The 27820-nt window shown below is 45.5% G+C and overlaps 3 protein-coding genes across 10 annotated transcripts; all 3 read right to left on the minus strand.

The window, feature by feature from the left end:
• Positions 1-27100, minus strand: LOC308469576 (uncharacterized protein). Of its 8 annotated transcripts, none has more exons than XM_080992244.1 (5): positions 15879-15901; positions 13525-13702; positions 13269-13395; positions 3218-3292; positions 1-2018 (listed from the first exon to the last, which is right to left on the minus strand). In XM_080992244.1, the coding sequence occupies exons 2-5, from the start codon at positions 13597-13599 to the stop codon at positions 562-564; spliced, it is 1734 nt and encodes a 577-aa protein (XP_080848370.1). In that variant the 5' UTR covers positions 13600-13702; positions 15879-15901; the 3' UTR covers positions 1-561. The 8 variants fall into 8 exon arrangements, with proteins under 8 accessions (XP_080848370.1, XP_080848369.1, XP_080848365.1 ...); XM_080992243.1 differs by lacking the exons at positions 13269-13395; positions 13525-13702; positions 15879-15901 and adding exons at positions 3775-3901; positions 4031-4204; positions 5696-5782; XM_080992239.1 differs by lacking the exon at positions 15879-15901 and adding an exon at positions 27074-27100 and having other exon boundaries at positions 13269-13702.
• On the minus strand, positions 20468-21844 carry LOC308470085 (uncharacterized protein; the record flags this gene model as incomplete). The annotated part of the gene is made up of 2 exons (XM_080993353.1): positions 20468-20990; positions 21089-21844. One exon carries the CDS (start codon positions 21842-21844, stop codon positions 21176-21178), a length of 669 nt encoding a protein of 222 aa, XP_080849479.1. The 3' UTR covers positions 20468-20990; positions 21089-21175.
• On the minus strand, positions 21962-25664 carry LOC308469849 (uncharacterized protein; the record flags this gene model as incomplete). The annotated part of the gene is made up of 4 exons (XM_080992872.1): positions 25458-25664; positions 24721-24880; positions 24465-24591; positions 21962-22965 (listed from the first exon to the last, which is right to left on the minus strand). Exons 1-4 carry the CDS (start codon positions 25526-25528, stop codon positions 21962-21964), a joined length of 1362 nt encoding a protein of 453 aa, XP_080848998.1. The 5' UTR covers positions 25529-25664.
• Positions 27101-27820: the final 720 nt, after the last annotated feature.

The following is a 27820-nucleotide window of genomic DNA, read 5'->3' on the forward strand; positions in this document are numbered from 1 at the left end:
TTTCTGTGTTTTCATTGTTCCTTTATTGCAATTATAAAAATGGGCTTTATGCTGCTGTTCTTATAACAAGGAGTTGGACTAGACCCTTGGAGTCCCTTTCAACTCTACAGTTCTAGGAATCCAGAGCCAATCCTGCTTCTTAAACACAACTGTTGTGTTCTACTTTTCACAACTCTCCATTCTTAACTATGTCTGCCAAAGATCAAATATCAATGGATTCTCAGCACATCTTCACTCACAATGAGCACTCCAGAGCCACATTCTGAATACCCCAAACAGTACATTGTATCTTTCATTATACTTACTATTATGAGACATTACCTTCACTGTCTTAATACGTATATGCACAAAATTCCATACAAACACCAGAACATCAAATACACTCCAAACATTTACAATTGATTTTTCCCTATATGGGTTTGTTGAAATGAGGGACAAAGTGTCCAACATCTGTTGGAAAAACTTGGCACACTCCATACATCTAAATGGGTTCTCCCCTGTGAGAGTTCATAGGTGTTTATTAATAACTCAGTTATAACAGAAGCACTTCTCACACTCCATTCATTTAAATTGTTTCTCACCCGTGTGAGTTTGTTGATGTACTGTAAGTTTTGTACTTGCACTAAAGCTCTTTCCACACTCCATACATTTAAATGGTTTTTCCCCTGTATGAGTTCGTTGATGTATTGTAAGTTTTCCATTTTCACTAAAGCTCTTTCCACACTCCAAACATTTAAAGGGTTTCTCCCCTGTGTGAGTTTGTAGATGTCTTGTAAGACCTCCACTATGACTGAAGCATTTCCCACAATCCATACATTTAAATGGTTTCTCCCCTGTGTGAGTTCGTTTATGTCTAGTAAGGTGTGAACACTGTCTGAAGTTCTTTCCACACTCCATACACTTAAATGGTTTCTCCCCTGTGTGAATTTGTTGATGCTTTGCAAGAGATCCACTATGACTGAAGCACTTTCCACAATCCATACATTTAAATGGTTTCTCCCCTGTGTGAGATCGTTGATGTATAGTAAGGTGTGAACACTGACTGAAGCACTTCCCACACTCCAAACATGTAAATGGTTTCTCCCCGGTGTGACTTTGCTGGTGCACAGTGAGTCTTGAACTACAAATGAAGCTCGTTCCACACTCCAAACATTTATATGGTTTCTCCCCTGTATGAGTTCGTTGGTGCAGGGTAAGCTGTGAACACCGACTGAAGCTCTGCCCACACTCCATACATTTAAATGGTTTCTCCCCTGTATGAGTTCGTTGATGTAGAGTAAGTTGTGAACACGAACTGAAGCTCTGCCCACACTCCATACATTTAAATGGTTTCTCTCCTGTATGAGTTCGTTGATGTAGAGTTAGGTGTGAACACTGACTGAAGCACTTCCCACACTCCAAACATCTAAATGGTTTCTCCCCTGTATGGGTTCGTTGATGTAGAGTAAGGCGTCCATTGTGACTGAAGCTCTGCCCACACTCTGTACATTTAAAGGGTTTCTCCCCTGTGTGAATTCGTAGATGTGCTGTAAGAGTTCTATTCCGACTGAAGCTCTGCCCACATTCCATACATTTAAAAGGTTTCTCCCCTGTGTGAATTTGTAGATGTGTTGTAAGAGTTCCATTCTGACTGAAGCTCTGCCCACACTCCGTACATCTAAAGGGTTTCTCACCGGTGTGAGTTCGTTGATGTATAATAAGTTTTCCATTTTCACGAAAGCTCTTTCCACACTCCATACATTTAAATGGTTTCTCACCCGTGTGAGTTCGTTGATGCACAGTAAGATTACCGCTTTCACTGAAGCACTTCCCACACTCCATACATCTAAATGGTTTCTCCCCTGTGTGAATTCGTTGATGTGCAGTAAGATTTCCATTTTTACTGAAGCTCTTTCCACACTCCATACATTTAAAGGGTTTCTCCTCTGTGTTATTTTGTAGATTTGTGCTAAGGTGTTCACTCACACAGATGTACTTAACAGATAGTCCCTCAGAATTCTGATTGCCTTCTCCATGACCTGGTTTTAAGTGGGGGATAAGAAAATATTGTTAGGATTTCAAGGAACAGAACAAGAGAATACACAGCAAGACCAATCAGCACCTTCTCTTATTTCAACACCTCCAACAATCTCCCCTCTCCTATATACCACATTTTAAGGAAAGGAAATAATCCCAGAAAATAGTCTCTTATTGCAGGAGACACATGTTGCAAGTTGACACACCGGAGTATTAGTAACCAAAATATTTGTTGAAGAGTTTATAACCAGTGATAAACTAAAAAGATCAATGTGGTAATGCATATAAACATGGTTTTTACCCGTAACAATTTTTTTAAAGACGACCAAGGACTATTTCTGATCACAACTCAATTCTATTTGTTATGAGAACAGGATGAACAGGTAAAACCAGCTATGATTCACTGGGCAAGAGATACAGGCCATAATATAGAGATAAGTGCTTGGGAGAAATATGGAAGAGATTTAAAATTTACAGCATGTTGCACACTGAAGAAGAATTTTATGAAAGTGATGTACAGGTGGTATCTGACACCGAGCAATTTAGCTAAGATGTACAAAACTGAATTAGGTATCTGCTGGAAATGAAAGGGGAAAGTAGGTATTTTTTTTATCATATTCCCAAAAAAAGCTCAACAACTCTAACAATGAGTAGATCACTGCCAGTATTTTTATACCGTGAGTAGATTGCAGTCTCTTGGAAGTTGGAGGTCCCTGGAATATGGGACATATATAGAAATTTATTGGGAGCTAAAACACCACTTTGACTTTCACCTTTGGAAGCCATAGTGGTGAAAATAAAACTATGGCGGAAAGTTGGGTGACTTATTTATTAAGAGTGGTGGGTGGAGAATTTAAATTAAAAGGGTTGAAGGATTTACCAGGAATGTTGACAACATGGTTACGATATCATTTGAATGAAATATTTAAAAAGGATATGAAGTGGGGGTTTGGGGAACAACTATCACAATTATGGAATATGGATATAAAATTTACAGCATGTTATTGCTTAAGAGAAAATTCGTGAGTCAAGAGACTGCTGTTGCCCTCCGGCCCTGCTGGTGGGTTTCTCCTTGAGAGTCTCTCTGAGAACAGGATGCAGGAAAAGAGGGGCCCTCATCCTGATGGGCTCTTTTTATATTCCTACACACTGAAATGAGATACACAAAGATACAGCCTCACAACAAAGTGGAAGGACATACCTCTCAATTGGTCCAGGACAACATCTCCATGTATTTCTGTTTCTGGCGAGATGAGCTCAGACTTGAGTATCTCTCCTATGTGGAATAAGTGAAACAGAAGTGCTATTTACATCATAAGTAAAGGTAAAGGTACCCCTGACCATTAGGTCCAGTCGTGACTGACTCTGGGGTTGTGGCGCTCATCTCGCTTTATTGGCCGAGGGAGCCGGCGTACAGCTTCCGGGTCATGTGGCCAGCATGACTAAGCCGCTTCTGGTGAACCAGAGCAGCGCACGGAAACGCCGTTTACCTTCCCACTGCAATGCCTCCACAGTCAGAAGACAGCAATGTTCCTAAATACTGGAAACTACAGGAGGCAAGAGTGCTCTTGTGTTCGAATCCTGCTTGTTGGTTTCCCAGAGGCATTTGGTTTTGCCAGTGTGAGAACAGGATGCTCGACTAGATGGGTCACTGGCCTAATTCCTATGTTGCTCCTTCATGGCATGAATAAATGGCTCAAACAGGAGATTCACCCTTTCAATGTCTACCAGCCAAGAGGGATACAAATCTGCCCTTACCTAAAGAGGCCACCATCTCATAATTCTCCTCCATGACTTCCGTGTGCAGAGCTCGTTGGCCAGGATCCAGCAGAGCCCACTCCTCCTCCGTGAAAAACACAGCCACCTCCTCAAAGGTCAAGAGGGCCTGGAAGAAGAAGAGGAAGAAGACAGAGCTGCTCTTAGATCCCCATCATCCCCACTCAACACAGAGGGAGGCTGGGTGGTCCCATCTGTGGCTCTTCCCTCCTCCCTGCTCCCGTTGCTCTTTCCCTACCTGAGGAAGCTGCCTGGCTCCTCTTTCCACTCCATCTTTAAGAAGGGATGGTCCAAACGGTGCCTCTGAGGCCATTGCGCTGCCTGTGGGAGAGATGGAGGACAAGGAGGCAGAAACTAGGCCACTTCCAGGACTCAGCTGTTGCCATGAAGCAATTCAAAGCAGGGAGCAGCTCTTTCAGGAGAACAATGCATAAATTATTATTATTATTATTATTATTATTATTATTTGAATTTATATACCGCCCTATACCCGGAATTGGGCTTTAGATCACCTATAGTGTTAGAAGACCCTCCTGGCAACCTGGATGGGGACAAGGCTAGGCAGGAGTGAGGCTGCCAGAAACGGCAGAGAAAGTCCCTCAGCACCTCTGCGCTGGGCCAATCCTGCAAGACAGGCCAGATCTCCCCACCCCTGGGGGCTTTGATTCTCCTTCCCAAAAAAGTCGTAAGAGGATATCTGGAGAAGCCTCTTTTTGGAAAGTAACAGCATCAAAATCTGCAGGGGGGGGATTAATCTCATCCCCCCCCTCTTCCCCTCAAGTCCAGCTGGGGAGGGGGCATTTCTTTAATTCCTCCAATCTTTGCCTTGAAGGTTTTTAAAGGGCTCCTGAGACCTGGATTAGTTTCAAATCCTGCCATCCATGGGCCCAGTTCCCTTGCCAAGCAGGAGGGAAACCGACAAGGTCCTTTTTCATACTTCAGGAAATGGAAAATGTGGCTCTTCCCTCCAGTTTTGGGGCACAAAAGCAGCATAGCAAATTGTCCCAACATGGGAAACCCAACATGACTCTTTACTTTATGCCAAAGCAATATCAACAGGCCAAACTAGGATTTCTGAAAGGGGAGCTGGGGGGTCTCCCCCTTCCTTCTCACATCAGCCCGTTCTTACTAAGGAAGCTCCAGAGGCTGATTTTCCTTGACACTGTCCATCTCAAAATCTCCTCCCTCTCTCCCAATCCAGAGGCGACTCGATTCTCCAGCTGCTTCCACTGCACCAAAGCAGACTTCCTCTACCCTGCTTGCCCTCCCGATCTCCGCCCCACTGAGGCAGGGGCTTCAGCAGCAGATTTCGGAGGGGGGCAGATCAGGGTCCTGGAGGAGCTCTGCCCCTCCCCTCCCGCCCAGACCGGCTCCCTGACGCAGGAGGCAGAGCCTGGGGGGAGCGATGGGGGGCAGCAGTGAGAAGGGAGATGGAAGCTGTTAAGCAGAGAGGAGCATCACTAGTTGGAATGGGGCTGCCCCCCCCCCTTTGAACGGAGGAAGACTGACTTCTGAGTCAACATGCACAGGGTGGGGCTGCAAATCCCTTTGTAGTTAAGTTGCACTGGGGGGGGCACCCTTTTCTGGTTCGTCTCAAGCGTCTTCGCCCCCCCTCCCCCCACCATGGGCGGCTGCCTGGATCTCTGCGCTTCAAAAAGGATCTTGCAATGCAAACCCTGTTTGGGGAGGGGGACCCCACTTTGCAACAGGATGGCCTGCATCACGCCCCCCCCCCACTGATTCTCAGAGGAAAAGTGGGGAGCCCTTCCCTGCTCTCCCCTCCCCCCCCACTCTCCTTTCCCAGCTGCTCTGTTTATAGATTCAGGGGGAGGAAATGCAAATTCTGCAGCCGACCCCCAACCCCAAATCGCGCCCCCCCCCCGCCCCCCAAAATACGTGGTACCTCTTCATCCTCCTCTGCGGGCCTCTTTCTCTTCCGGGGCTGTGCATGGAGATCCCTCCCCTCCAACTTTGCTTCTAGTCCCCCCCCAAAAAAAACCCACTTCCTGCCTCTCTAGGAAACGGAGCTCATTGGCCCAGAGGGAGGGATGAGTGGCAGGAGATCCGCCTCCCGCTCCCTTCAAAGAGAAATTCCCTTCCCAGCCAGCAATATCTACTGTACAGTATATTCCCATTTACAGTGTTTAGTGAGAAATCAATGCCTTCAGTTCCTGCGAGCGGTAGCGAAAGGCGAAAAGCCTCCGGCTGGGAAGGGGTTTAGAGCCGTAACTTATGACAACCCTAAAGGCTGGTCCAGTGTCAATGGGTACCTTTTCTAAAAAACCAGGAGCTGATGGAGAAAGTTAGGCTTTGTTATTGGGGGGCGGGCGGGTTGCAGCTCAGTGGTAGAGCAGTTGCTTTGCATGCAGAAGGTCTTGGATTCCTATTTTCACATTTCATATAATCATAGAGTTGGAATAGACCCCAAGGGCCATCGAGTCCAACCCCCTGCCAAGCAGGAAAAACCATCAGAGCACTCCTGACATATGGTTGTCAAGCCTCTGCTTAAAGACCTCCAAAGAAGGAGACTCCACCACACTCCTTGGCAGCCAATTCCACTGTCGAACAGCTCTTACTGTCAGGAAGTTCTTCCTAATGTTTAGGTGGAATCTTCTTTCTTGTAGTTTGGATCCATTGCTCCGTGTCCGCTTCTCTGGAGCAGCAGAAACCACCTTTCTCCCTCCTCTATGTGACATCCTTTTATATATTTGAACATGGCTATCATATCACCCGTTAACCTCCTCTTCTCCAGGCTAAACATGCCCAGCTCCCTTAGCCGTTCCTCATAAGGCATCGTTTCCAGGCCTTTGACCATTTTGGTTGCCCTCCTCTGGACACGTTCCATTTGGTGGGGGTGTACCGTGGTCCATGTCTTCTGGGGGAAAGTTTTTTTATCTGACCTCCAAAATCACTGAACAATCTATCCGTCCTAATTCCGGGGAAGACCTGTTTTCCTAGGGTGGCCGAGAAGCTCTATATTGCCATTTATTTGCTGAGATGGTCACGGGTTTAATCCCTGGCAGCGAAAGAGGAAACGCACACCTTACTTCTGAAAAGGCCCCCCCTGGGCAAAAGAGGGTGGAAGGGTTCGGAGCAGCAACTTACAATAATATTATAGGGTGCACAGACCCCTCCCCACGAGTGCCACCAAGCGTCCTTGTTTTCCAGGGACACCTCTGGATTTACAGAAGCCATCCTGGCTTCTCATTTAATCCTGGAACGTCCATGTTTTCCATAGGTTGTCCCTATATCCATTGGTTAAATTTTGGAGGGAGAAATGCGACCCCTGAACCAAAGAGATAAGTAACATCTGAAAGGCAGCCCTGTATAGCGAAGCTGTTTAATGTTTTATTATGTTTTTATATATGTATGTTGGAAGATGTTGATGATGATTAGGTGGCCATATTTCAAAAAGTGAAGATCCAGACACAAAATCAGTCCAGCTTTTTCTTTAGTTTTTCCCAAAGTTTTTGAACTTATTTTGCAAAAAAAATATAATGCAGTTTTTGAGCTATCTTTTAGCAAAATCAGCAAAAATGGCACTGCCGACATGGGACATTTTGCCAATTTTCACCCAGCCACTGCTTCCAACTACAGTATCCTGGGTATGTCTGAGAAATTCTAGACATATGGAAACCCTACTGTTGAATAGGACGTCCCTATTTGGAGAAATTGCGGTGGGTATGGGGTGGTCCGGTGTCTTTACAATGCGTACTTTTCAAAAAGTGGGGGCCAATGGACAAAGTTAGGCTTTGCTTTGAGGGGGTGAAGCTCAGTGGCAGAGCAGTTGCTTCACATACAGAAGGCCTCAGATGCAATGCTTTGCATGCAGAAGGAAGTCCCAGGTGCAGTCTTCATATCTTAATGACCATGTCAGGGATTATTAAGATGTGATTCCTATTGGTGTTTTGCAACTTTGACCTGTTGCAGGACCTTAGCAGAGCATATGCAGAGTTCCAGAAAGCAATCAGTTGCAGGCAGGATGGACGAAGCAGGAACAAGACGCTGCTAATGGTAACTTGGTTACTTAGATGTGTTTATTATTTACAGCGGACTCTACAAGTTACTGTATACAGGAACAGATACGGATCTTAACCAGTTCTCTCTTAACAAACTCCAAACAACTCTCAGGACTCAGAGCACCACACAGACCAACAAACTATCCAGTCAGTAAGATCATAAGTCATCAGTTGTGGTAGCTGCTATTAGATTGGCCATTCCAAGTTTTAAAGTTCATACAAAATCATTAACCTATTTCTAAGAGGCATTCGGCTGAGAATGTTGTCAATCTGGACCCTTGCTGAAGATGATTTACCACAACATAAAGAGGACTAAATTTGTTTGCCGCTCATAGGCCTATTCTTCCCCACCAGTCTAACATGACTAGTGTGGCCTCCTATACTACCTGATTTCTGAAACAGGGCCAATTATGTGGGCACAGAGATTTCTTTCCCCACAGGCAAATGACCCCCCGAAAGACCTGAATTGGTTCTCAGCATGTTTCCAAGCACAATTCAAAGTGTTGGTGCTGACCTTTAAAGCCCTAAACGGCCTCGGTCCAGTATACCTGAAGGACCGTCTCTACTCCCATCATTCAACCCGGACACTGAGGTCCAGCGCCGAGGGCCTTCTGGCGGTTCCATCCCTGCAAAGAAGTGAGGTTACAGGAAACAGGCAGAGGGCCTTCTCGGAAGTGGTGCCTGCCCTATGGAACACCCTCCCATCAGATGTCAAGGAAATAAACAACTATCTGAAGTTTAGAAGACATCTGAAGGCAGCCCTGTTTAGGGAAGTTTTTAATGACAGATGTTTTAATGTATTTTTAATCTTTTGTTGGAAGCCGCCACAGTGGCTGGGGAAACCCAGCCAGATGGGCAGGGTATCTATGTATGTATGTATAAATAAATAAATAAATAAATAAATTAAATATAAACACTGGCAATGCCCACATTCCCCCATGTCGTAGCCAAGATTAAGCAATATATGATGCTTTAAAGATTACTTTCTGCATGAAGATGGTTTCAGCCTCTCTGTGTTTTCATTGTTCCTTTATTGCAATTATAAAAATGGGTTTTATGCTGCTGCTCTGATAACAGGGAGTTGCACTAGAAGGCCGAAGTCCCTTTCAATTCTACAGATCTAGGACTGCAGAGCCAATCCTGCTTCCTAAACACCACTGTCGTGCTCCACTTTTCACAACTCTCCATTCCTAGCTCTGTCTGCCAGAGATCAAATATCAATGGACTCTCAGCACATGCTCACTCACAATGAGCACTCCAGAGTCAAATTCTACACATCCATAACAGTACATTATCTCTTTCATTATACTTACTATTATGAGACACTACCTTTGTTGCTTTAATACATATATGCACAACACTCCATACAAACACCAGAACATCAAATATTCTCCGTGCATTTAGAATGGATTTCCCCCTATGAGAGTTTGTGGATATGAGGGACAAAGTGAATTCTGTGGGGAAAACTTGACATCTCCATGGGTTCTCCCCTATGTGAGTCTGCAAGTAATTATTAAGAACTCCATTATAACTGAAACACTTTCCACACTTCAAACATTTAAACCATTGCTTCTCTGTGAGATCGTTGATGTTTTCTAAGAGTTATGCTCTTACTGAAGCACTTTCCACAATCCATACATTCATATGGTTTCTCCCCTGTGTGTTTGTTGATGTTTTTTAAGGTTTCCTTTCTGACTGAAGCTCTTTCCACACTCCATGCATCTAAAGGGTTTCTCCCCTGTGTGAGTTCGTAGATGTACAATAAGTGCTCCATTGTGAATAAAGCTCTTTCCACACTCTGTACATCTAAAGGGTTTCTCCCCTGTGTGAGTTCGGTGATGTCTTGTAAGTTTTCCACCTTCACGGAAACCCTTCCCACACTCCATACATCTATATGGTTTCTCCCCTGTGTGAGTTCGGTGATGTCTTGTAAGTTTTCCACCCTCACTAAAACCCTTCCCACACTCCATACATCTATATGGTTTCTCTTCTGTGTGGGTTTGTTGATGTTTTGCAAGGTACGCACTTTTAGTGTAGCTCTTTCCACACGCCAAACATTTATATGCTTTCTCCCGTGTGTGAATTTGTTGATGTTTGGTAAGGTTATTACTCTGCCGGAAGCTCTTTCCACACTCCATACATCTATATAGTTTCTCCCCTGTGTGAGTTCGGTGATGTCTTTTAAGTTTTCCAGCTTCACTGAAATCCTTCCCACACTCCATACATCTATATGGTTTCTCCTCTGTGTGGGTTTGTTGATGTTTTGCAAGTGACCCACTTACAGTGTAGCTCTTTCCACACGCCAAACACTTATATGGTTTCTCCCCTGTGTGAGTTTGTTGATGTTTGGTAAGGTTATTACTCTGCCTGAAGCTCTTTCCACACTCCATACACCTAAATGGTTTCTCCCCTGTGTGAGTCCGTTTATGTTGAGTAAGGCTTGCCCTCCTAATGAAACCCTTCCCACACTCCATACATCTATATGGTTTCTCCTCTGTGTGGGTTTGTTGATGTTTTGCAAGTGACCGATTTTCAGTGTAGCTCTTTCCACACACCAAACATTTATATGGTTTTTCCCCTGTGTGAGTTTGTTGATGTTTGGTAAGGTTATTACTCTGCCTGAAGCTCTTTCCACACTCCATACACCTAAATGGTTTCTCCCCTGTGTGAGTCCGTTTATGTTGAGTAAGGCTTGCCCTCCTAATGAAACCCTTCCCACACTCCATACATCTAAATGGTTTCTGCCCTGTGTGAATTCGTTGATGTACAGTAAGGTGTAAATACTGTCTGAAGCTCTTTCCACATTCCATGCATTTAAATGGTTTCTCCCCTGTGTGAATCTGTTGATGTCTAGTAAGGTTTGAAGACTGTCTGAAGCTCTTTCCGCACTCCATACATCTGAATGGTTTCTCCCCTGTGTTAGTTTGTAGATGTGTGCTAAGGTGTTCACTCACACTAAAGTATTTCACAGGTGGCACCTCATAATTCTGATTGTCTTCTACATTACCTGGTTGAAAGTTGGGGGAAAGAAAATATTGTTAGGTCTTCAAGGAAGAAAACAAGAGAAATTAACACGCAGCAAGACCAATCCGCACTTTCTCTTATTTCAACAAATCCAGCATTCCTCCCCCCCTTGTACCACATTTTAGAAAAGGAAATCTGAAAATAATATCAAGAACCCTTCGTATCCAGTTCTACCTTCAAATCCCATGTAACACTGAGCACCAAGAGAAACCTTCTATGCTGAGATGAGGCATCTATGGCTGTCAAGATGTGGTTGGACTCATCAACCCAAGTAAAGATGGCCAATGACCAGGGATGATGGGAGTTGTAGTGCAGCAACATCTGAAGGGACACACTTTTTCCATCTTCCTACTCCTGTGAAAATGCTACGCCTCTGTATTCAGTTTTCTCCTTCCTCCCTGATCTGTAATATCTCGCTGATACATTCCAACCAGCTGTATGCATTGTCAGGAGTTCAGCCTACACTCGAGTAGGACCCTGCCAGAGACACATGTCCAACTGGCATGTTCCCTCCCTCCTGGTCAATTGTTCAGGAGCTTCAAAAGCTTTCTTTTGCCCGAACATCACAGCGACCGATGCCAACTGACACCGGCACACTTAGAGATCCGCAGAGTTTGCGCCGCTTGTGACAGAACCCCAGCAACTCAGCATTTTGGCTAATCTACTTTATTTACATATAAACGCACACGGAGCACTGCAACATGGCTCCCTCTCTCTCTAGCATCAGACAGCAAAGACAAAAAGAACAAAGGACAATAGTCCCACTTCACGGAACACAGTAACACAAACATCCTGTCTCTGTCACTTCCCACTCTGTGGAGTCAAAACATATACCGTCATGTGATAGACAACAATCCTATGTCTGCAATCTTGCAGCAGGAATTCTAACACACATCACCTAAACCTGCACCAGGATGCTGGAAATGATGGCCCCTCATTCTGATGCAAAAGGGATCTTTTTATATCTGTAAACACTGAAAGGAGACATACAAAGGTATAGCCTCACAGCAAAGTGGAAGTATGTACCTCTCAATTGGTCCATGACAACATCCCTGTATTTTTCTGTTCGAAGTGAGGAGATGAGCTCAGACTTGAGTATCAGAGTCTCTGCTATGTGGAATAAGTAAAACAGAAGTGTTGGTTATGTTATATGTTACTAAAAAAATATTCAAAAATTTTAATCTTTTGAAAGAAAAACAGCAAAGTATCTGGTGGCCCATTAAAAGCTAATAAATGACACCGACCAGGAAGGCTCATGCCACCATTTTTACCATGTGAATCTCTTTGTATATTATGCATAGGTTTTTTTGTGTGAATTCATACCACAATATCAGCTTATGAAGAGTTACCTACTGACGAAAGTACAGTGTTGCTATAAAGTACAATCTTCAACATCAACTTCATTGGACTGCTCATGTTGTTCGGATGCCTGATTGTCGTCTTCCAAAGAAACCACTCTATTCCCAGTTTAAGAATGGAAATTGATATGGCGGTGGACAACAAAAGAAGTTTAAAGATGCTCTCAAGGCAAATCTTAAAAATGCAGTATAAGCACAGAAAATTGGGAAACACTGGCCTGCGAGTGCTCCCTCACTGTGAGATGTGAGGTTACAGGGAACCAGACAGGGGGCCTTCTTGGTAGCGGCGCCCGCCCGGTCGAACACCCTCCCATCAGATGTCAAGGAAATAAACAACTATCTGACTTTTAGAAGACATCTGAAGGCAGCCCTGTTTAGGGAAGTTTTTAATGTTTGATTCTATTTTTAATATTTTGTTGGGAGCTGCCCAGAGTGGCTGGGGAAACCCGGGCAGATGGGTGGGAAATAAATAAATTATCATCATCATCATCATCATCATCCAATTGCAGAATAGCCATTACCAAGGCATCATGGACTTTGAAGGAGCACCAACTCAGGATGAAGAAGAGTTTGGATATGATATCCCACTTTATCACTACCCGAAGGAGTCTCAAAGCGGCTAACATTCTCCTTTACCTTCCTCCCCCACAACAAACACTCTGTGAGGTGAGTGAGGCTGAGAGACTTCAAAGAAGTGTGACTAGCCCAAGGTCACCCAGCAGCTGCAGGTGGAGGAGCGGAGACGCGAACCCGGTTCACCAGATTACAAGTCTACCGCTCTTAACCACTACACCACACTGGATGAAAGGGAGAAACAAGCTAAGAGGAAAGTAGGTTTGGCAAACCCTCACTCCTGCCTGGAAACCTATGTCCCCACTGTGGAACGATGTGTGGATCCAGAATTGGACTCTACAGTCACTAACAGACACACTGTTAAGACCATGTTCATGGAAGACAATCTTATTCGGCTACGAGGATTTGCCAAAGAGGAAGACACGGCATGAATAAATGGCTCAAACAGTAGTTTCGCAACTTCAACGTCAGACAGCCAGGAGGAATAAAAATCTGCCCTTACCTAGAGAGGCCACCATCTCATAATTCTCCTCCATGACTTCCTTGTGCAGAGCTCGTTGGCCAGGATCCAGCAGAGCCCATTCCTCCTCCGTGAAAAACACAGCCACCTCCTCAAAGGTCAAGAGGGCCTGGAAGAAGAGGAGGAAGAAGACAGAGCTGCTCTTAGATCCCCATAATCCCCACTCAACACAGAGGGAAGCTGGGTGGTCCCATCTGTGCCTCTTCCCTCCTCCCTGCTCCCGTTGCTCTTTCCCTACCTGAGGAAGCTGCCTGGCTCCTCTTTCCACTCCACCTTTAAGAAGAGACTGTTCAGAAGTTGTCTCGAAGGCCATTGCGCTGGCAGTGGAAAGGACGGAGGAGGAGGAGGCGTAAACTGGGCCACTTCCAGGACTCTCTCAGCTGTTGCAACGATGCTCTTCAATGCAGGGAGCAGCCCTTTTAGGAGAACAATGAAGAAATAATAATAATAATAATAATAGTTATTAATTAAATTTATATACCACCCTATACCCGGAGGTCTCAGGGCGGTTCACAGAAAGATGGATTTAATTAGGGTGGGATACATATACACAGATAGCATACCTGTTACAAACTGCAAATATCAATACTAATAAACTAGTACGCAAAGATTCTAATTTCAAAGGCAGGGAACTGGAAGGATGTAATCCCTTTATACTTTATAATACTATAAGCTGCCTCAGTCTTTAGGGGACATTCAGCTTCAAATCCCAAACTCTGAATGAAGCTTCGCAGAAAGTGTTACGGTCAGTACCTCTGCAGACCTCACTGTTCCTTTCCCCCAAACAGTCTGACCTTTTGGTACATTTAGAATAAAGAAAATAAGGGAAACTCCTAAATAATGGGCAGTATTTGCAGTCAGAGGAAAACCAACACCTGGAGGGCACCAGGGTGCAGAAGCTCCATCCAAGGGGAGAGGAAATATTTAGAGCACTCCATGCGCTAACATGGACTGTAGTTTAGGGGACAGAAATAGGAAGTTAGTGGCTTATGGCCCCCTAGTCCTTCCTCTTAGGAACACCCCCCTCTCTCTCTCTCTGTGTGTCCCCTTTTATCTTCCCTACACTGGGAGGATGGACAGGAGGAGAAATAATCAGGGGGTCCGAACTGGGCACAGGGCATCCCTCCTGAGCAGGGGGATGGGAGACTGGGTCTCCCTGGTGGAAGCCCAGCACCCGAACTGCAGGGTGGGGAACCTCAGACCCTGGGGCTAAATTGGCCCTCAAATCCTTTCTCTCTCTCTCTCTCTGGCCGTCAGGAATTTCCCCAGCACCACACCCTCTTTCCAACGCTTCCCAGCTGCCTCCTGAGGTTTTTTTTTGTGGGGCTGGGAAAAATCCCTGGAAGGCAGGCAGCTCCTGGACAAGGCTCAGAGTCAGCCCCATAGCCTGACCAACTCTGTCCTCTGCCCTGCTCATCAATCTGGCTGTCATCCTGGCCCGCCTTGCAGGGTTCTTGTGTGAGCATTGCCCAGGTGGTGGGTTTTAGATCACCTACAGTATTATAAAGGCCCTCCTGGCAACGTGGATGGGGATGAGGCCAGGCAGGAGCGAGGCTGGCAGCACCGGCAGAGAAAGTCCCTCAGCACCTCTGCGCTGGGCCAATCCTGCAAGACAGGCCAGATCTCCCACCCGGAGGCCGATTTCCCGTGACACTGTCCATCTCTCACCCCCCCCCACTCGAAATCTCCCTCTCTCCAGCTGCTTCCACTGCACCAGACTTCCTCTCCCCTGCTTGCCCTCACGATCTCCGACCCACTGAGGCAGGGGCCTCAGCAGCAGATTTCGGAGGGGGGCAGGTCAGGGTCCTGGAGAAGCTAACCCCCTCCTCCCGTCCAGACCGCCTCCCTGACGCAGGAGGCGGAGCCTGGGGGGAGCGATGGGGGGTCAGCAGTGAGAAGGGAGATGGAGGGTGTTAAACAGAGAGGAGCATCACTAGGTGAAATGGGGCTGCCCCCCTTTGAACGGAGAAGGACTGACTGCTGAGTCAACATGCCCAGGGTGGGGCTGCAAATCCCTTTGTAATTAAGTTCCACTGGGGGGGGGGCACCCTTTTCTGGTTCGTCTCAAGTGTCGAGAGCCAGTGTGGTGTTGTGGTTAAGAGTGGTAGATTCGTAATCTGGTGAACTGGGTTCGCGTCTCCGCTCCTCCACATGCAGCTGCTGGGTGACCTTGGGCCAGTCACACTTCTGTGAAGTCTCTCAGCCCCACTCACCTCACAGAGTGTTTGTTGTGGGGGAGGAAGGGAAAGGAGAATGTTAGCCGCTTTGAGACTCCTGAAGGGGAGTGAAAGGCGGGATATCAAATCCAAACTCTTCTTCTTCTTCTTCTTCGCTGCGCTTCGAAAAGGGTCTTGCAATGCAAACCCTGTTGGGGGGGGAGAGACCCCTCTTTGTAGCCAGGTGGTCTGCATCTCGCCCACCCCCCATTCCCACAGAGAAAGGGCGAAGCCTCTCCCTGCTTTCCTTTCATTGTCCCCCCCCCCCATCCTCCCGCCTCCTTTCCCAGCTGCCATTTGTAGATTCAGGGGGAGGGAAAGCAAATCCTTCTCCCACAACACCCCCACCCCCCAATAACCCCCAAATATGCGACACCTCTTTCTCCTCTTCTCCAAGCCCGCTTCTCTTCCGCGAATGAGGATGGAGACCCCTCCCCTCCAAATTGCCTCCCCCCCCCAAAAAAAAACTTCCCTGCCTTTCTAGGAAGCGGAGCTCATTGACCAGAGGGAGGGGGAGGGGCAGGAGATCCGCCTCCCCCTCCCTGCAAACAGAAATGCCCTTCCTAGCAGGCAAGCTCTATGTTCCCGTTTATTTAGTGAGAAATTCATGGGTTCAATTTCTGGCAGCAGTAGCGAAAAACGACACCCCCCCCCCCCCCCAGTTTCTAAAAAGCCTCCTCCTGGGAAGGGGTTTAGAACAGTAACAAGACAACCCTAAATGGTGGTCCAGTGTCATTACAATGGGTACCTTTTTTAAAAAAAGAGGGAGCTGATGGAGAAACTTAGACTTTGTTATAGTATGGGGGGGGGTGCAACTGAGTGGTAGAGCAGTTTCTTTGCATGCCGAAGGTCTCGGATTCCTACTTTCGCGTTTGGTGGGGGTGTACCATGGTCCATGACATCTGGGGAAGAGCTTTTTATCTGACCTCCAAAATCTCTAAACAATCTATCTGTCCTTATTCAGCACTTACCTTATTATAACCATATTTGACCCCATATTCTATGCTTCAAACTAAAGAATTAATTTCCTTTCTGTTCACAGCCCATGATGGAAGGAAACCTCTAAAATAACAATAGAGGTTTGGATCAATAACATCTGGACCATTACTCTGTCATAATGCCTCACATGCCATTAGTGTCTAATCAAAGTTATCTCCAAAAAAGACACCTTTGACACAATCTGGCCCATCGCCCAGCCCTTCCTGGCTCGCTTTTATCAGCCAGGATGGGCAAGGATCAAGGAGACAGGTGGTCGGTTTCACTTGTCCAAGCAGCCTGTCCACATCCTCGGAGGTAACAGATTGGAACTGATCCCATGTAACAAGGCTAGACAGGACTCTAGCACTCTCCCGCCCTGGCCCTGCTCCCATTGTGGAGTCTACCTCTTTCCGCATCTGAGCACTTTATCTGCGAAAAACTTTGCAAAATCATTGCAAAAGATATTGGGGTCTTTACCAGGCCCCAGTGGCAAAAGTGGTTCCGTTAAATTGCGAACCACCTGAAAGAGTCTCCTGCTGCTATTTTCTGCAGATACGATAGAGGCGGTGAAGAAAGTCCTCTTCGCCGTTACTATCGCCACTTGGTAGGCTCAATGTTGAGCTCTAACCCGGTCACATTCAAAATGGGTTTTCCACCACTGGCGCTCCAGCCGTCTCAGTGATTGTTTCATCGCCCTCAGCTCCGGGGAAAACCACAGCGCTGTCCGGGATTAATGCAATCAGAGAGGGCACTTCAGAGCCAGACAGTCAATAGCCCTGGTTAACTCCGCATTCCAGCGGGCCACCAAGGAATCATCTGGAAGGCTATCAACATGAGATAAAGCATCCCCTACCACTCTCTGTAAACCATTTGGATCCGTTAAGTGGCGGGGGGGGGGGGGACCGAATTGGTCCCACCTCCCTGCAGAGGGGAAGGGTTGAGGAGAAGTCCAGTTGCACTAGGAAGTGATCTGACCATGGCACTTCTTTAGTTTCGCTTTTACTTAGTGTCAGATCACCCATGTCAATAGAGGTGAACACCAGGTCTAAGGCATGTCCGTGACTATGAGTTGGGCCAAACTTATTCAGTGACAGCCCCATGGAGGCCAAGTTTTCCATGAAGTCCCGAGCGGCCCCTTGTAAGGTCGTGTTGGCATGGATGTTAAAATCCCCTAGGTAGGACAACCAAGCTAGGTGTCTCCAGGAGAACATCCAATACACCAAAAGGAATCCTGTACTGCCCCTATTGCCCAACTTCCAGAACATGCACTCAGAGAACTGAGTCTTCCCAGTAGGACACCTGATGCAAGCTAGTGACTTCCTAAAAATCACTGCAACTCCCTCTCCCCGCCCACATGACCTGGGTTGCGTGCGTACGAGAAACCTGGTAGACAAGCAGTGGGAAGGACATGCCTATCTGCTTCATCCAACCAAGTCTCGGTCACACATGCCAGGGCAAGTGCTCCATCCATTACTTGATCATGGATGGAAGTGGTCTTATAAATCACTGACCTGGGATTGCACAGCAGCAACTTCAGTTCATGTGGATCTACCTTGTTGTTTCTGGTATCCATCTGGTCAAGACCAGACCCGGAGGCAGGGATTGTCTTCAAACAACAACTAAACCTGCCTCCTCAGTAATGACATGGTCTGGTCTTAGCATAACTCCTCCATCACTGAGATTGGGTGTCCCAGCACATCCCCCCCACCCGTGGACCCTGCCCCAGCAATTCTGCTGGCTGGGACCCACTCCCCAGCTGCCCTGACCCTCTCCCCTTAAGAACCAGATACAAACTACCGGTATATAAAACAATAGAAACAAACAGAAAACTATGAAGCCCCAAGCCAGGTGGAAAGAGGCAGGGCAAGTCCCTTCAGTGTGGGAACGTTTATATAATTTAGCAGAGTTTAAACGAGCCCCTGTTTGAGTTTATGCAGGGACAAGCGGGTTGCTAACTTGTTTGAGTCCTATCTATAATTATACCTTCCTGGTTGATAATCCCTTTCTTTTCTTTTTTTTAAATAATGTTTATTACTATTATAGATTACAAAAAGAGAGAAAAAACAAGAAAGAAAAAAACAGGGGAAAAAACCAAAGGAGAAAAGCAAAAAGAAAAAAACAAAACAATACAATACAATATATAGACAATACAAAACACAACCTAAACTCAAAACTAAACACATTAAACTAAACTAAACAAACCCCACTCCCTAACCTTAACCCTAAATGAAACAAAACAAAAACAATTTAAAAACATACATCATCTCTTTTCCATACTCTATCTTTCATTCCCTTGTTTCCTCGACCTCCTCTCACCTCCCTTTTTGTATTCCACTTCTATTAATTGTTTCAGCAAATCCTTTCCATCTTTCTCCATTTTCTGTGATATTGTAAATAACGTATTCTTTAACCTTCTTTTCCATTAAAACTAAAATACTTATATATGCTTAACTCCTTATAACATTTCTGCTAAGCCCATAAAAAATAATCCCTTTCTGTCCCTCTTAAAGAAAGCACACATGAATCTGAATCATATTAACATAAACTACTTTACTAACAGATTTATTCAGGTTGACAGAGTTGTTCCTGAAGGCAGTCTTCGGTTACATAACAGATAAACTATATACTAGATAGTAGTGACTCATGAGAAGACTGCATCCGAGCAGCTACCACTTAACACTCCTTGCAGCAACTGACCAGCGGACAAAACTGCCTGCCACATAGAGGCAGTTAGTCCTCTCAGAATGTTGGACTTGACTGACAGCTTCATATCCCACATTCAGGCTTCCCTCAGGCGGTCCTCCTGAAACCACTGGCAATGCCCACATTTCCCTGTGCCACCTTCCCTCCCCAGATTGGTTCTTCCCCGCGGCACCTCCTTTATTCCGGCTGCCACCAGGGATTTTATCCACTTTGCCATTAATGTAGCCATGAACATGAAGGTATTGTAAAACAATGAATTCATAAAATATAAACAACATAGGGTGCTTTGGAGATGACTTTCCAGTATTTCTGTGTTTTCATTGTTCCTTTATTGCAATTAGAAAAATGGGTTTTGTGCTGCTGTTCTTATAACAGGGAGTTGGACTAGAAGACCCTGGAGTCCCTTTCAACTCCACACTTCTATGATTCTAGAGCCAATCCTGCGTGCTCCACTTTTCACAACTCTCCATTCCCAACTCTCTCTGCCAAAGATCAGATATCAAGTGACTCTCAGCACATGTTCACTCAAAATGACCCCTCCAGAGTTATGTTCTACAAACACCTAATGGTACATTCTTTCATTATACTTGCTATTAGGAGACATTACCTTCATTGCTTTAATACATATATGTACAACTTTCCACACAAACATCAGAACATCAAATACACTCCATGCATTTACAATGGATTTTTCCCTATATGAGTTTGTTGATATGAGGGACAAAGTGAACTCAGTGGGGAAAACTTGGCACACTCCATAAAACTAAATGGGTTCTTCCCTGTGAGAGTCCATAGGTGTTTATTAATAACTCCGTTATAATTGAAGCACTTCCCACACTCCATTCATTTAAATGGTTTCTCACCCATGTGAGTTCGTTGATGTCTTGTAAGAGTTCCACGCTGAATGAAACCCTTCCCACAATCCATACATTTAAATGGTTTCTCCTCTGTATGAGTTTGTAGATGTCTTGTAAGTTTTCTACCTTCACTGAAGCCCTTCCCACAATTCTTACATTTAAATGGTTTCTCCCGGTGTGACTTTGTCAGTACACATTGAGTTTCCTACTACAAATGAAGCACTCTTCACACTCCGTTTCTATAGTTTCTCCCGCGTGAGGCTGTTGATGTACAGTAAGTTTTCCCCCTTGACTGAAACCCTTCCCACACTCCATTTATATGGTTTCTCCCCTGTGTGAGTCCGTTGATGTACAGGTGTAACGAAAACAGAGTTAAGTCCCTTTTCACCTTTATCATAGTGTTTTCAAGAAAGATAAAATGATACAATTCTCTTCAGATTACCAATCTTTATTGATTAACAAGTAATAAGCAATAAGGACTCATTCATTCATCACTCATTCATCAATCAATCATATTTTTAGTTTTCAGGTTGTCCTACTTCACCCAGACATGCTGTCATCCTGCTTATGTCATATTTTCACCCAATTATTTTTGTCCATCCTGATTTCGCCTGGTCCACTGGCTAACTCAATAATTCTTCATCTTCCATTGAATCATTTCTTTATCTTGTCTTCAGAGTCATAGTGCCATCTGATCTCACTCACTTCAGACACTTCTCCATTCATATCCTCCATTCATACCATTAAGCATACTAAATATATCATCAATTATACCATGAGATCACTTGTGGTCCTCACAGACTATCCCTGATTGACTATTCCTATGATTGAATAAAGACATTTCACTAAACCACATATATTCTTTAAGAAATTAACTATATATCTGAACATTAGTATTAATATTGTGTCATTCATTACATATAAATGTTACATTAGTTACATATAAATGTTACATAAGAATGGCATCCTTCATAAAAGGCACCCTTCATATTCTTGTCAAAATATAAAACAAGCATCTGTTTCATAACTGAAAGAACAGCGTCAACCGTACATCAATGCTGTTGTTTGATACCCTGGGAAACTCAAAAACAACTATTTTGAAAGAACACCCTTAATACTAACATAATTACTTTATTCATACAGAGTTTATGAAAAACACCTTTTCAGCCTCACACAGTAAGTTTTCCCCTTGACTGAAACCCTTCCCACACTCCAAATATTTAAATGGTGTCTCGCTTGTGTGAGTTTGTAGATGTGTTGTAAGAACTCCATTCCGACTGAATCTCTTCCCACATTCCAAACATTTATATGGTTTCTCGCCTGTGTGAGTTCGTAGATGTGCTGTAAGAGCTCCATTCTGACTGAAGCTCTTCCCACATACCAAACATTTAAATGGTTTCTCACCTGTGTGAGTTCGTAGATGTGCTGTAAGAGCTCCATTCTGACTGAAGCTCTTCCCACATTCCAAGCATTTAAATGGTTTCTCGCCTGTGTGAGTTCGTTGATGTATAGTAAGGTTTGCATTCTGACTGAAGCTCCTTCCGCACTCCATACATTTAAATGGTTTCTCGCCTTTGTGAGTTCGTAGGTGTGTTGTAAGAGCTCCAGTCTGACAGAAGCTCTTCCCACATTTCAAACATTTAAATGGTTTCTCGCCTGTGTGAGTTCGTTGATGTTTTGTAAGAGCTCCTCTATCAATGAAACCCTTCCCACACTCTATGCATTTAAATGGTTTCTCACCTGTGTGAGTTCGTTGATGTTTTGTAAGAGCTCCTCTCTCAATGAAACCCTTCCCACACTCCATACATTTAAATGGTTTCTCCCCGGTGTGACTTTGTCGGTGCACAATGAGTCTCCCCCCTTCACTGAAACCCTTCCCACACTCCAAACATTTATATGGTTTCTCCCCTGTGTGAGTTCTTCAATGTATAGTAAGTTGTGAACACTGACTGAAACCCTTCCCACACTCCATACATTTAAATGGTTTCTCCCCCGTGTGAGTTCGTTGATGTCGGGTAAGGCTTCCATTTTCACTGAAGCTCATTCCGCACTCCATACAATGAAATGGTTTCTCCCCTGTGTGATTCCGTTGATGTACAGTAAGTTTCCTCCTTTGAGTGAAAACCTTCCCACACTCCATACATTGAAATGGTTTCTCCCCTGTGTGATTCCGTTGATGTACGGTAAGCGTTTCCTTATGACGGAAGCTCATTCCACACTCCACACATTTGAATGGTTTCTCCCCAGTATGAATTCGTTGATGTCTTGTAAGAGTTCCACTGTCAATGAAACCCTTCAAACACTCCATACATTGAAATGGTCTCTCCCCTGTGTGAGTCCGTTGATGTACGGTAAGTTTTCCCCTTTGACTGAAAACCTTCCCACACTCCATACACATAAATGGTTTCTCCCCTGTGTGATTTCTCTGATGCATATTAAGGGATTCCCTATGACAGAAGCTCATTCCACACTCCACACATTTATATGGTTTCTCCCCGGTGTGAATTCGTTGATGTACTCTAAGAGCTCCACTGCCAATGAAACCCTTACCACACTCCATACATTTAAATGGTTTCTCCTCTGTGTGAGTTCGTTGATGTCTTGTAAGTTTTCCCATATCCCTGAAGCTCTTCCTACAGTCCATACATTGAAATGGTTTCTCCCCTGTGTGAGTTCGTTGATGTCTTGTAAGTTTTCCCATATCCCTGAAGCTCTTCCTAGAGTCCATACATTGAAATGGTTTCTCCCCTGTGTGAGTTCGTTGATGTCTTGTAAGACCTCCATTCTCAATGAAACCCTTCCCACACTCCATAAATTTAAAGGGTTTCTCCTCTGTGTTAGTTTGTAGTTGTGTACTAAGGTGTTCACTCACGCTGAAGTACTTTACAGACGGCCCCTCAAAATTCTGATTGCCTTCTCCATCACCTGGTTTAAAGTGGGGGGGGGGGGATATTGTTAGGTATTCAAGAAAAACAAAAAGAGAACTTAAGATACAGCAAGACCAGTCAGCACTTTCTCTTATTTTAACACCTCCAGCATTCCTCCCTCTCCTATGATCCAAATTTTTGGAAAAGAAAAGGAAATCTGAAAATAATCTCCAGAAACCTTAGTATCCAGTTCTACCTTCAACTCCCATGTAACACTGAGCACCAAGAGATACCTTCTGTGCTGAGGCGAGGCATCTATGGCCCTCCAGATGTGGTTGGACTCTAAGTAGCATCAACCCAAGTAAAGAAGTCCAATGACCAGGGATGATGGGAGTTGTAGTGCAGCAACCTCTGAAGGGACACACTTTCCCCATCTTCCCCCTCTTGTGAAATTGCTACGACTCTGTATTCAGTTTTCTCCTTCCTCCCTGATCTGTAATATCTCACTGATACATTCCAGGAAACTGTTCACATCACCTAAACCTGCACCAAGGTGCTGGAGAAAATGGGCCCTCGTTCTGATCCAAAAGGGCTCTTTTTATATTTGTACACACTGAAAGGAGACATACAAAGGCACAGCCTCACAGCAAAGTGGAGGTATGTACCACTCAATTGGTCCAGGACAACATCCCTGTATTTTTCTGTTCCAAGCGAGGAGATGAGCTCAGACTTGGGTATCAGAGTCTCTGCTATGTGGAATAAGTAAAGCAGAAATGTTGTTTATGTCATATGTGGCTGTAAAAATATTCAAAAATATTAATCTTGGGAAACAAAGACAGCAAAGTATTTGGTGGCCCATTAAAAGCTAATAAATAACACGGACCAGGAAGGCCCATGCCTGTGACTCTCTTTGTAGATTCTACATAGGTTTTTGCGGGGAATTCATACCACAATATCAGTTTATGAACAGTTGTCTACTGACAAAAGTACAGCATTGATATAAACTACAATCTTCAACATCAACTTCGGTGGGCTGGTCATGTTGTTCGGATGCCTGATTATCATCTTCCAAAGCAATTACTCTATTCCCAATTTAAGAATGGAAAGAGAAATACCGAAGGACAATGAAAGAGGTTTAAATATGCTCTCAAGCCAAATCTAAAGAAATGCAGTATAAGCACAGAAAATTGGGAAACACTGGCCTGCGAGTGCTCCAGTTGGAAAATATCCTTTACCAAAGGTGTAATGGACTTTGAAGAAACACAAACTCCGGACGAAAGGGACAAACAAACTAAGAGGAAAGTACATTTGGCAAACCCTCACTGTAATTAACTCCTGCCTGGAAACCTATGTCCCTACTGTGGAAGGATGTGTGGATCCAGAATTGGACTCCACAGTCCCTTACGGACACACCATTAAGACCGTGTTCATGGATGACAATCTTACTCGGCTACGAGGGGTCACCAAAGTAGAAGACACAGCATGAATAAATGGTTCAAATAGCAGATTCACACCTCCAACATCTAACAGCCAAGAGAGATAAAAATCTGCCCTTACCTAGAGAGGCCACCATCTCATAATTCTCCTCCATGACTTCCTTGTGCAGAGCTCGTTGGCCAGGATCCAGCAGAGCCCATTCCTCCTCCGTGAAAAACACAGCCACCTCCTCAAAGGTCAAGAGGGCCTGGAAGAAGAAGAGGAAGAAGACAGAGCTGCTCTTAGATCCCCATAATCCCCACTCAACACAGAGGGAAGCTGGGTGGTCCCATCTGTGCCTCTTCCCTCCTCCCTGCTCCCGTTGCTCTTTTCCTACCTGAGGAAGCTGCCTGGCTCCTCTTTCCACTCCATCTTTAAGAAGAGACCGTTCAGAGGGTGTATCAGAGACCATTGCGTTGCCAGTGGAAAAGACGGAGGAGGAGGAGGAATCATAAACCAGTGACTTTTGGGACTCTCTCAGCTGTTCCCACGATGCACTTCAACACAGGGATAACAATGCAAAAAATATTATTATTATTATTATTATTATTATTAGATTCTATATACCGCCCTATACCCTGAGCTCTCAGGGCAGTTTACAGAAAGGCAGATTTATTTAGGGTGGGACACATTTACACAGATAGCATTAATATTTACAATGAAATAGAAATTACTAACGGATACCAAAGATAGGGGCGGCTTCTCCCTGCCAGATTTACGATTATATTATATTATGAGGCGTCCTGCTTATGCTGTCTTAGAGAATATATTAGATATATTAGACCTTGAAGGTCAGGAGAATAGGTTTGGTTGACATGCATATTAACTCACACCATTATATATACACACACACACACAAACACTAAAGGAAGTAAACCAGGGACCAGATCTCCTGTGGGTCTGTTCCAGGAAGTGCAAGGCAAGGAACTGGAAGGATATAATCCTTTCTACAGGAACTTTATAATAATAGAAGCTGCCTCAGTCTTTAGGGGACATTCAGCTTCGGATTGAAAAGTTCTAGGATCAAATCCCAAACTCTTAATGAAGCTTCACAGAACGCATTACGGTCAGTACCTCTGCAGACCTCGCTTTTCCTTTCCTCCAAACAGCCATCCAGGAAACCAGTTTCTGACCCTTTGATACATTTAGAATACTGTATAGAAAATAAGGGAAACTCCTAAATCTGCAGTTGGAAGAAAAGCAACACCTGGAGGGCACCAGGGTGCAGAAGCTCCCTCCAAGGGGAGCAGATGGAAATATTTAGAGCGCTAACATGGACTGTAGTTTAGGGGACAGAAATAGGAAGTTCAGTGGCTTATGGCCCCCTAGTCCTTTCTCTTAGGAACGTGTGTGTGTTTGTGTATATACCTTTTATCTCCCCTACACTGTGAGGAAGTACAGGATGAGGCATCCTCCCAGAGCATGGGGATGTGAGACTGGGTCTCCTTGGTGTAAGCCCAGCACCTGAACTGCAGGGTGTGGAACCTCAGACCCTGGGGCTAAATTGGCCTTCAAGTCCCCCCTCTTTCTCTTTCTGGCCCTCAGGAACTTCCCCAGTGCCACACCCTCTTTCCAAGGCTTCCCAGCTGCCTCCTGAGGTATTTTTGTGTGGCTGGAAAAAATCCCTGGAAGGCAGGCAGCTCCTGGACAAAGCTCAGAGTCAGCCCCATAGCTCCACAAACTCTGTCCTCTGGCCCTGCCCATCAATGGAAAGTGGACCCTGGAAGGCTGCTCAGGAGCGAATGTGGCCCTCAGGCTGGAGAACAGTCTCCACCCCTGTTCCAAACACTAAACTGGTTGTAATCATTGTGCCAAAGCCTTCCAGCCTGCCAGACTAGGATTTCTGAAAGGGGAGCTGGGGGGGGACCCCCCTTCCTTCTCAGATCAGCCTCTTTCTTACTCAGGAAGCTCCGGAGGCCAATTTCCCTTGACATTGTCCATCTCTCACCCCTCCACTCCAAATCTCCCTCAACCCAGAGGCGACTCTGTTCTCCAGCTGCTTCCACTGCACCAAAACAGACTTCCTCTCACCTGCTTGCCCTCCCGATCTCCGCCCCACTGAGGCAGGGGCTTCAGCCGCACATTTCAGAGGGGGGCAGGTCAGGGTCCTGGAGGAGCTCAGCCCTCCCCCTCCCCTCCCCTCCAAACCGGCTCCCTGACGCAGGAGGCAGGGCGCGGGGGGAGCGATGGGGGGCAGGAGGGGGCAGCCGTGAGAAGGGAAATGGAGGGTGTTAAGCAGAGAGGAGCATCACTAGGTGGAATGGGGCTGCCCCCCCCCCCTTTGAACGGAGGAGGACTGGCTGCTGAGTCAACATGCAGAGGGTGGGGCTGCAAATCCCCTTGTAGTTAAGTTGCACTGGGGGGGGGGGCCTTTTGTGATTCGTCTCAAGTGTCTTCGCCGCCCCCCTCCCCCCACCATGGGCGGCTGCCAGGATCTCTGCGCTTCAGAGAAGATCTTGCAATGCAAACCCTGTTTGGGGGGGGGACCCCACTTTGCAACAGGATGCCCTCCATTCCGCCCCCCCCCCCGCCGATTCTCACAGGGAAAGGACGGATCCCCTTCCTGCTTTCCTTTCTCCCCTCAATCCTCCCGCTTCCTTTCCCTGCTGCCCTGTTTGCAGATTCAGGGGGAGGGAAAGCAAATCCGTCTCCCACCCCCCCTCCCCAAATAACCCCCCAAAATGCGGCACCTCTTTCTCCTCTTCTCCAAGTCCGCTTCCCTTCCGGGGTTGTGCATGGAGACCCCTCCCCTCCAACTTTGCTTCTACTTCCCCCGTCAACCCCCCCCCCCACACTTCCTGCCTCTTTAGGAAACGGAGCTCATTGGCCCAAAGGGAGGGGGAGTGGCAGGAGATCCGCCTCCCCCTCCCTGCAAACAGAAATGCCCTTCCCAATTCTGGGGAAGACCTGTTTTCCTAGGGTGTCAGAGAAGCTCTGTATTGCCATTTATTTGGTGAGACGGTCACAGGTTCAATCCCCAGCAGCGAAAGAGGAAACGCACACCTTACTTCTGAAAAGGCCCCCCCTGGGGAAAAGAGGGTGGAAGGGGTTCAGAGCAGCAACTTACAATAATATTATAGGGGGTTAGGGTTTTCAAGGGACACCTCTGGATTTACAGAAGCCATCCTGGTTTCTCATTTAATCCCGGAACGTCCATGTTTTCCATATGACGTCCCTATATCCATTGGATAAATTTTGAAGGGAGTTATGTGATCCCTGAACCAAAGAAATAAGTAACATCTGAAAGGCAGCCCTGTATAGCAAAGCTGTTTAATGTTTTATTATGTTTTTTATATATGTTGGAAGATGATGATGATGATTAGGTGGCCATATTTCAAAAAGGGAAAATCCGGACACAAAAGCAGTCAAGCTTTTTCTTTAGTTTTGCCCAAAGTTTTTGAACATATTTTGCAATAATAATAATAATGCAGTTTTTG

This window comes from Podarcis pityusensis (genome assembly GCF_964106645.2).
Source record: "Podarcis pityusensis genome assembly, chromosome: 2".
Lineage (NCBI taxonomy): Eukaryota > Metazoa > Chordata > Lepidosauria > Squamata > Lacertidae > Podarcis > Podarcis pityusensis.